The sequence below is a fragment of the Sebastes fasciatus genome, chromosome 19 (genome assembly GCF_043250625.1).
Source record: "Sebastes fasciatus isolate fSebFas1 chromosome 19, fSebFas1.pri, whole genome shotgun sequence".
NCBI classification, from domain to species: Eukaryota; Metazoa; Chordata; class Actinopteri; order Perciformes; family Sebastidae; genus Sebastes; species Sebastes fasciatus.
In genome coordinates this window covers 5,406,441-5,417,323 of record NC_133813.1, presented here as the reverse complement: position 1 = coordinate 5,417,323, position 10,883 = coordinate 5,406,441, and the positions used below count along the sequence as shown (strand labels likewise).

Below are 10,883 nucleotides of genomic sequence, written 5' to 3'. Positions count from 1 at the left end.
TATTAAGAACATATACAGGCATATTAAGGCAATGCACAGGAACAGTAAATATACAATAAATATAAATATCAACACAATGTATACACAATATAAAGAATATATTAGAATACACTATAAATATACCAGACTACTACAACTAGCTTAGAAAATATAAAATATGAACATAGAATAACAATAACATACTACATACAATAGCAAAGTGTACAATGGTAACAAGTATTACATTTTTTTTTTTATTAAATTAAATGAGGTACTAAATATGTACTTTTACTGTTGCTAATGTTAATTTATAATTGATTGTTTTTACAGTAAATACTTTAAATACTTCTTTCCACCACTGGGGACAACACACAAAAACAGAGCAGCCTGGAGCGGTCGTGTCTAGAAGGTAACCCGTACACTGCGAAATCTGAGCTGAAATCTGCAGACTCTCGCGAGACTCACTGCCCACCTATGATAACCTCAATCATCTCGCGATACTACAAAAACGTGGTTCCGGAGGTGGAGACACAGCTGTTTCTAACCTAACCGCTCTTTCCTGACTACAGCTGCCGCCAAGCTTCACCAACAACCCCCTAAAGCAGCAGCAGCAGCAGCACCCGCTTTAAATAACAAGGAAGGCTTTATTTGTCGTTGCTGAAGATGTCTTTTATTCCAAAGAGGCCGTGTCCAGATGCAGTCAACGACTCAATGAACGACTCACTGAACGACTCACTGGAGAAACGGATCCGTCGCATATCAATAGAGGGAAACATCGGTGAGTGCAGAGCCTGTTATGGCAAAACATTCATATAAATAACAAGCTAGATTAAAACCTTAAGTTGTTGGCAGGTGTTACGTAAGTTAACAAACGTTGGGCAGTGATTTCAGTCAGTTAGGTATCGTTTATCAGTAAACCTTTACCGCCATTTGCCAAACTACTTCCTCTATTGAGCGAAGGCCTATGGAAAGGAGGCTGGGACACGCGTCATATCTCCAGGGGTTTTGCACATGCGCAGTAAAATCTGGTCTGCACTCGCAACCAATCGCAACGCACGACCGCAGCTTCAGTTACACTGCGCATGCGTCATACCCCCACTATACAAGACCCGTGACCCAGCCTCCTTTCATAGGCCTTGTACTGAGTGAGCGTTAGCATCATAATGTCCAGATTGCATCACTCTAATTTAGAAGTCAGATCAGTCTTTGGAAATGTATTATTTAATTTTAAGTTTGACTGTGTATTTAGAGGATCAATTGGAATAAGATTATTCTCAGAACTACATTTTGGAGGCGGTTGTTTTTCTTTTAAATTATCATTCATATCATATGTATTCATTTTGTTTCATTCATCTATTCTTTTTTACTTATTTATTCATTTGTTTAATTATTCATTGATTCATTTATTTATTGATTTATTATTGATAGACTGACTGACCTTTTGAATGAATCTGAATGGCCCATCACGTTCATCATAACGGTGCTTTTATTTTGAAGGCCCATCACGTTCATCATAACGGTGCTTTTATTTTGAAGGCCCATCACGTTCATCATAACGGTGCTTTTATTTTGAAGGCCCATCACGTTCATCATAACGGTGCTTTTATTTTGAAGTTGTACACGCTCTTACTGGCTGGCTTGACCGCAGTTGTTGTTGCTACATGTCATATTCTTTATGATTAAACTTGAATTTCTGCATCCTCTGTGTGTGTTTCAGCGGCGGGCAAATCCACCTTTGTGCACTTTCTGGAGAAGGAGAGCGGCGACTGGGACGTGGTACCAGAACCAATCGCCAGATGGTGCAATGTCCAAACAAAAACCAGTGACTTTGAGGTAAATAATGGTGCTAATTCAGTGCTTATCAGCTGACACCCACAATAAAGCACACTCCACTTTAGAGAATGCAGTGAAATGGCTTTACATCATCTTAACATCTGCTTGTTGGAGGCAAAAAACAGTGTGTGCATCACTATACATCAGGGATGAATTTTTATTATGCACTATCCTGCAAAGCCTCACACAACCACTGATTCAACATGCACTGTAAAGATAGCTGGGAGAGTCTTCATCTGTATTTAGAGTGCAGCTGCCATCCGTCCACATATCTGCACTGGTCATCAGCACCAGTTCCAAACACACCCAGAGGAACAGATGGTCTCACTCTGGACAGATGAACATGCCATCATCAGGGCAAACTTCTCTGACCTCCCACTCAACTGCAGGCCCAGACTCTGTTTCAGTGGTTCAACACACCCATATACAGAATATACACCCACAACAGCTACTGTAGGTGTGGCAATAAGCAGGATATTCAGTTTGAGTTATTTGAGTCAGTATTTGAAGCATATTATACCATATAATAAACATAGTCTGTCTCATGTAGGGCTGCACAATTAATCAAATATTAATCGTGATCACAATTTTGGTTTCCCACAATTAAATGAACATGATAGCCTGCGATATTGGCGTTTAAAATGTGTGTTCTGCTCATAGATAACTCTGCTGCATATCAAATCAAGCGCTTCTCATCACGCCCGGGCCACACAGCGCGCTTCAGGCTCGCCTGACGGCAGCGTCACGTCGTGGCCGCGTCATGCCCACCTAGGGTGTTCACACTAAACGCGAGTTACCCACGTCTCGGGAGCGTCTCGGAGCTACCTGTCAGCTGTGTTTTTGCTGTTGCTGACAGCCCTTTCTTTCTACATAGAGTTTGCCTTTTAATGGCCATCATAATAAATGTGATTTATATTTATTTAAGACAAAAAAGGGTAAGAACTGTGATAATTTGTAAATATTATTAAAAACAAGCAAATAAATTCATACATAAATATTAATATATATATATATATAAATCCCTCTTCACTGACAGTGAGGAGGGATTTCTATGGGATATATATATATATATATATATATATATATATATATATATATATAAATCCCTCTTCATTGACAGTGAAGAGGGATTTCTGTGGGCTATATATTAATACAAAAAAATAAATAAATACATTAGTAGTAAGAGAGAGCCTACAGCAATCCCTCTTCACTTTGACTGGCACAGTTTTAAACAACATTTCCAGGGGGTTTCGGGTTCCTGTTCTACAGCATTCCAGGTTGCGGCTTTTATCGAAAAGGACTTAATTTACATCTGGGGCGGGACAGCAATTTACATTATAAATGCTGATGTTCCGACATCTCAGGCAACTTGGAGCTTTTCACCACCTTGTTGCTGAACTGCGCCTTGATGGAGAAAAACACCTGAAATATTTCAGAATGATAAATATAAGTAAAGTGTTTTTTTATTATTATTATAAAACAAAGCAAAATAAATGCACATCTTAAAGATGATGATATTAGATCGTTGATCATTGAACCGCTATATCGACCCAGATGGATGTATTGTTACACCCCTAATGTTTAGGCAATTTTGCTTCACAAATGACTTGAGACGATTCATTCATTATTAAAATTGTTGCCTATTATTTAGTTATCAATCGATTAATCATGTCTTCTCAATTTTTATTTTTTTTGCTTTCTAGCACGTTAAATTTTTTTAATACAAAAAAATATAAATAGTTTTCCAGAACTCCAACTTGACCTGATTGTAGAACAACATTTTTATATATATTTTTTTATTATTTTACATGAAAGCTATAAATCTTAAATACCTAAGAATAATAGTGCAAGTTAAATATTTTTTTTTTTTGTTACTACAATTGTAAAGTGTGCAAACGGTACTGAACTCTGCACCACATAATGTGTAGTACAGTGTAAAATGATAGTACAGTGGTATTATCAGTATGTACAACTGTTGAGGAGTCCTCTAAAGGCTCTTCTGATGCCACAACCCTGTAACTGTAAATACTGTATCACTATGCAGCTACAGTCGTTTGGTCCGGCGCCCTCTGCTGATCATGAGACAGACTGAGTTCTGCAGAGCTGTGGAGGTGTTTCAACACGTTCACTCATGTAGCTCACCATAGGGAGGCAACTGAGTGGAATTTGAAAAATGGGATGGTTTATGGGTTCATTTTCATTTTAGTCATCCTATATATGCCTTTTATTATTTTAAGCTATAGATAAAACTTAATCGTACAGATGACATGAAGCACGTAGTATTAAATTATTCTTGCACTAATTCAATGTAGAGCTGCAAAAATTAATTGATTAGTTGTCAACTATTAAATTCATATTTTATAGTTACTATTTTGATAATCAATTAATCGCTTTGAGTAATTAAGAAAACAAGTTAAAATCCTCTGATTCTAGCTTCTTAAATGTGAATATTTTCTGGTTTCTTTACACCTCTATGACAGTAAACTGAATATCTTTGACGAAGATCAAAAGACCAAACAACTAATCGATTAATCGAATGGATTAATCAACAGTGAAAATAATTATTAGTTACATAAAAGTAATTTAGAGCTGATTCAATTTGTGTTGAATAATTGATTAATTGTTGCATTATTTCTCCAGCAAAAATGTCAAACATCCAGTTGCAGCATTTACAAACTGAGGATTTGATGCTTTTCACTGTCTTATATGACAGAAAAGTGAATAAATTTAGAGTTTAGATGGTTGGCCTAAGGGCTTTAGGAAACACTGATCGACATATTTCACCATTTTCTGACATTTGATTGACAAATTTATCAACAATGAAAATAACTGTTAGTTGCAGCCCCTATTGTAAATGTTAAAATGACCAGTTTCTACCAACGCCGTGATTGTACAAACACTTGTTTGTTCATGAAGCTAAAACTGCAGCAGATTTATTGATCCCGATAGGGAGCTATTCACTTTATGCTCACTTTTAAATTCACCATATCCTTTATGTCCCAGGAGCTGACCACATCTCAGAAGAGTGGAGGGAATGTGTTGCAGATGATGTACGAGAAACCGGAGAGGTGGGCCTACACGTTCCAGAGCTACGCCTGTATCAGCCGGGTGCGTGCTCAGATCAAGTCGGCCAATAACAAGCTCCGAGAGGCCGAGAACCCCGTGCAGTTCTTCGAGCGATCCGTCTACAGTGACAGGTATCGAAGACGAAACTGACCAATATCTACACAAAATGAAAATAATTAAATATAGTTTTAATTATGTAACCAGACAAAGATCAACAATGACTTGGTCCTTTTTTTTAAAGCTGAAAATCCATGTCCATAATGTCTCAGGTACATTTTTTCAGCCAACTGCTATGAGAGTGAGTCCATGAATGAGACGGAATGGGCTATCTACCAGGACTGGCACAGCTGGCTACACAGTCAGTTTGGCAAGCACATCGAGCTGGACGGTATCATCTACCTCAGAGCTACACCGGAGGTACTCTACTTCTCTTACCTATATTGTTATTGAATTACACCAGAATGAAATGATTTCGCTATGGAAAAATAGAGATGTTTTCACCTTTTCAGCTTTAGAGAAGAATTGAAATGACACTACAAAAAGATGTCAATAATTTCCTATTGTTGTGTGTGTGCAGAGATGTTTAGAGCGGTTGCACCGGAGAGGCAGAGAAGAAGAGCAAGACATCCCTCTGGAGTATCTGGAGAAACTCCACTTTAAGCACGAGAGCTGGCTGCAGCACAAAACCATGACGTGAGCTCACACACTCTTTTATGGCACACTTGCATCCGAAACTATTTCTGTTCAGAAGAAAAGGGGAGTTAGTGACCATTAGAAAAGACCCCATTAATGCAATAACCTGAGGGCAACTAAGAGACTTAAACGGTTTTGGATGGGGCTGTCAATCAGTGTGTCAGTGTGCTGACTTGACTATGACTTACCCTAAACTGCATGTGATTATCATAAAGTGGGCATGTCTGTAAAGGGGAGACTCGTGGGTACCCATAGAACCCATTTTCATTCACATATCTTGAGGTCAGAGGTCAAGGGACCCCTTTGAAAATGGCCATGCCAGTTTTTCCTCGCCAAAATTTAGCCCAACTTTGTAGCGTTATTTATTCTCCTTGGCGACAAGCTAGAAAGACATGATCGATTGCGTTAATGCATTAAAGAAATTAGTGGCGTTAAAACAATTTTGCTTATTATCGCGTTAACGTCGACAGCCCTAGTTTTGGATACATGTGATCTGCATCTGCCAAGAAATGTTTGAGGCTGGAAATGGGTTCTTTGTTTGGCCCATAAGATTTCCTTGCAAAGATGAAGCCTCATCACTTTTAATTAAATAACTTTAAAGACATGAAAAAGATGCCGTTTCCTGGATATGAATTGTTAAGCATCACTAACCGTGTGTCCCGTGTCGCCCACAGCACGGAGTTCGAGTACCTCAATGATGTGCCCGTCTTGACCATAGATGTCAATGAAGACTTTAAGGGGAGCGAGATCAAGAAAGCCAACATGATTGAGAAGGTGAGTGACGGTTGAACCTCGTTAAAGATGTGAAATAGTCTAATAATGCTTTCGGATTTGTTTCTATCCAAATATCCAACAAGACTTAGAGGTGACATTTACATCCTGTTGTTTATACTATAAATCACACACAGGGGTTTTATATAAGTATATTATATAACCCACTAGCTGGATTACTTCCATTTCATGGTACTTTATTATTCTACTTTACTAGATTTCAGAGAGAAATATTGCACTTTTTACATAACTACATGTACATCTCATTACTTTACTAATAGGGGTGTAAATCATAAGTTTCACCACGATACGATATTATATTGATTCTTTGCACAACAATACGATATTTATAAATATCACAAAGTCTGCCACGGTACCATTTCGATCCGATTCAATTCAGGGGCCTGCGATTGATATGAAACTATCATATTTCATATACATTTAACACAATCGGTTACATTTATATTAACTCACAAATAACAACAAAGTTATGATTTGACAATTTTATTATCAATTTTAATTTTATCAGTTAATAATTAAAAAATAAAAGGTATATCTTAAAGATGACGATATGTATGGATGTTTTCACTTTGCATCAATGATATTAGATCGTTGATCATTGAATCGATATATGTTCAGATCGTTGGATCGTTACACCCCTATTTACTAACTTCATATTTTATATAAAGACAGATAAAAGATGACATTATAAATAATATAATGTATTGCTCTACATAACACTACCTGACTTTAAAGTAGTTAAAATGAGCTCCAGCTGCAACGTTGAAACTCTACCTTCATGTTTATGTCTCTGTGATAATAATCTAATGATATAATACAAAATAGAACAATGACGGCATAACAAAAAATCTCAAATTTCAGAAGTTTTCGTCTGTTATTGAGCTCTAAAAGTCTTGTTTTCTTGGAAAACAAATGGAAAAAAATGAACAAATACAATCAAATTGTTTCAAGAACTACAAATGTATGTGTTGCACTGGAATCAAGAAAATTACCATGATAATATTCATAATATAATTCTATAAACCAGTCGAATTCTATTGGAAACATGTTAACATTTAGCCAGTTTTCACTTGAAATTCGACTTTTAGGATTCAATAATGGGCAAAAAGTACTTGATAAAATGGAGATTTTTGCAGTTAGGGTCCAATCTAACTCCATAATGACACAGTTTGCTGATAATACTTCTGTACTTTTACTTAAGTGAAGTTTTGAATGTAGGACTTGTAACAAAACATTTTGATGTTGTGATAATGGTTGATATCGGTACTTTTACTCATGTAGAGAATCTACTTAAATACGTCCCTCTGTTATTTGTACAGTTTTGAAGAAGTTACTACTTACAGGAATATGAAATCTCACCTGTTGCAGCTGATATTTTTGCACAAACTGTCTGGAAACTTTCAAACATTTGTTGAAGTCAAGTACTTATAATGTGTTTTTTCGGGGGCAGGTTCTGTTCACAGTGTGATCTCGCTGATACTGACTCACACACACAGGTTTCATCTATGGAAATGAAGCCTGAAGAACTGCTTGTGGAGCAGTTTCATGTCGATGTTAAACATCGGCAAATGGGAACTGGTCCCAATTACGCATACAATGCTTTGCACAACTGGTTTTTCAGTTAGTGTGAAGTTGGAACTAAACAAAGAAAAGGAAAGGAAAGCTATGATTGTCACTAATGTTCGTATTGACTAATGCTAATCGCTTCACTGTTGTGCTTCTTTTTCAGGTGAAAGAGTTCCTGAGCACGTTGTAAAGATCACTCAGTGATGGGAAATATAATCAATGCTGAAAGGAGGAAAACGTGGAATGAGAGTTACTTTTAGAACCATGAAATGCCTCAAGAATGACACTTATTTTTTTTTTATACAGTACAATCATCACAAATGATTTGACATGTTGCATTTTTATGAAAAAAACTGTTATTAATGTTTTCTTACTAGGGCTGTCAAAGGTAACGTGTTAACACAAATTAATTTTAACGCTATTTCTTTGACACATTAACGCAACTTGCGATTTTTAGGTTGTAGCGGTCTCAGTTTTAATGCTGAGAGTGAAGATCCTGGTATCATATGAAACTAGAAAACTTAAGGAATCCATTGAAGTTTGCCATGTTATGATTTGAGCATGTTTTTTTTATGCTAAATGCAGTACCTGTGAGGGTTTCTGGACAATATTTTTCATTGTTTTGTGTTGTTAACTGATTTCTAATAATAAATATGTACATACATTTGCATTAAGCAGCATATTTGCCCACTCCCATGTTGACAAGACTTTTAAATACTTGACAAATCTCCTTATAAAGGACATTCTGAACAGATACAAAATGTTGAATTAATTGTGATTAACTATGGACAATTATGCGATTAATCACAGTTAAATATTTTAATGGATTGACAGCTGTACTGATAATACTTCTGTACTTGTACTTCAATAACATTTTGAATGCGGGGCCTTTACTTGTAATGGAGTATTTCTACACTGTGGCATTTCTACTTTTACTTAAGTAAAGGATATGAGTACTTCTTCCATCTCAGCTTCAGATCTTCAGTCTTGTTTTGTCTTAAGCCCTATTTCTGTTGTGTATTTATGAATGTTTATAAGATCCTCACAAATGACAATAAACTTTGAAGTGCTTTTATAATTGTGAGTGTTTTGGTTGTCAATCATTTCCCCATTAGGGATCAATAAATTACATCTATCTGTCTATCTATCTATCGTGACAATAAGTCCTGGGCAGAAAGTATCTCAAATAAAAATAAGTTTAGTTAAAACCAGAAATGATTGATTTCCTCATCGTCTCCTAGTGTGTTACAACTCTTCCAGAAGATGTCGCTAGTTCCCATAACAACCGTCCAGCCGGCTATTGTTGACTGCTGAGCTTACCTTTACCTGGTAGCTCCTGTGGGATGTGATTAGCTGATGTCATTTACAGCTCCTTATAATATATACAATATATATAATATACAGAGATCAGAATGCATAGCAAGCTGTAACCCCTAGACTTATTTTAATGTGCGAATAAATAATTAAAAAAAGACTAGTTCAATTAAAACTTGTGTGTGACAAAAATACAAAATGAATTCACTATTTATTCATAACAAGTGAATAATAATAATCTGTAGAAATTATGATATATAGATAAACTGGTCCAAATTGTTGGGATTATATGGAACTCGCATCCAAACACAAAAAAAGTGTTTTAAACTTTAATGTTTTGATTTATTTCACATTATTTGAGAGATCAGGTGAAATATAATTCAAGGTTATTTATTTATCATTTGTCAATTCCAGCAAAGCAGTCAATGAAAGTCTTTGGTCTCAGGTTCCTTCAACAATGCTCATAAAATATGTAAATATATAAGAGGGGAAATCACACAAATTAATGTAAAAGCAAAATGCTAATCTAAGGCATAAGATAGTGCAGTTAAAAATAAATATAAACATAAGTAAATATAAAATAATAATTAAATGTAAATGTGTAATTTAGTTTGACAGTATTTCAGATGGGAATGTAAACAGGATGTAGTAAGTATTAATGAGAAGTACTCAAACTGTATATACAGAGGTGTAGACAGGAATGAAGTATGCATACAGAATAATATAATAATAATAATAATAATAATAATAATAGATAAACGTTTTATAGCCAATAGGCGAGTGATACTGAAAAGAGAGATCACTTAGTAATTTGTTATTTTAGGGCTGCAACCAACAATAATTTCCATTATTAATTATTTAGCATCTATGGAAAATAATGGGGAAAGTCTATTACTGTCCAAAGTGACATCATCAGATCAATGAATGTAACAAAGTACATTTACTGCTGTACTCTACTTAATTTTGAGGTAGTTGTGCTGTACTTGAGTGTTTTCATTTTATACTTCTACTCCCCTACAATTCAGAGGGAAATATTGTACTTTTTACTTTAGTACATTACACTAAACTTATGGTTACTTTTTACAGAGAAACACGATATGTTTATATGACATGATTCAGTATTATTCTAACAATCTACCCAGTGGATTACAAAGCATCTAAAACTGGCTCCACCATCAGCTAAATTACATGACATCATAAAGTTTGATTTATGTAAACAGAAATGACCACTAACAGCTAATTTGTCCATTTGTACATGTTAAAGTTTATCAGCTTATTTTATCTGTAGTTAGGGATTTATCCTAAAATTATTTTTACTGTCAATAAGTATTTTATTTAATATTATCTATTCAATTTAATTTATTTTTATCTTTTATTTAATTTATTTATTTATTTAATTTGTTTTTTGGCAAATAGTTGGCAATATATATATATATATATATATATATATATATATATATATATATATATATATATATATACAAACAGAGGTGTAACAGTTTGTAAAACAGTATGTAAAGTAAATAAAGTTTTTTTTTTTTTTTTATTTGTTTAATGCAAAGTGAAGAATAGAGAAAGCATTATTAATATATATATATTCTTTTAATGCAAAGTGAAGAATAGAGAACGCATTAGTAATA

General features: G+C 35.0%; 1 protein-coding gene across 1 annotated transcript; it reads left to right on the top strand.

Annotated features, from left to right (window-relative positions):
* The first annotated feature begins 478 nt into the window (after positions 1-478).
* On the top strand, positions 479-9,007 carry dck (deoxycytidine kinase). The gene is made up of 7 exons (XM_074618219.1): positions 479-757; positions 1,697-1,812; positions 4,816-5,009; positions 5,148-5,295; positions 5,456-5,571; positions 6,246-6,345; positions 8,093-9,007. The coding sequence occupies exons 1-7, from the start codon at positions 643-645 to the stop codon at positions 8,117-8,119; spliced, it is 816 nt and encodes a 271-aa protein (XP_074474320.1). The 5' UTR covers positions 479-642; the 3' UTR covers positions 8,120-9,007.
* Positions 9,008-10,883: the final 1,876 nt, after the last annotated feature.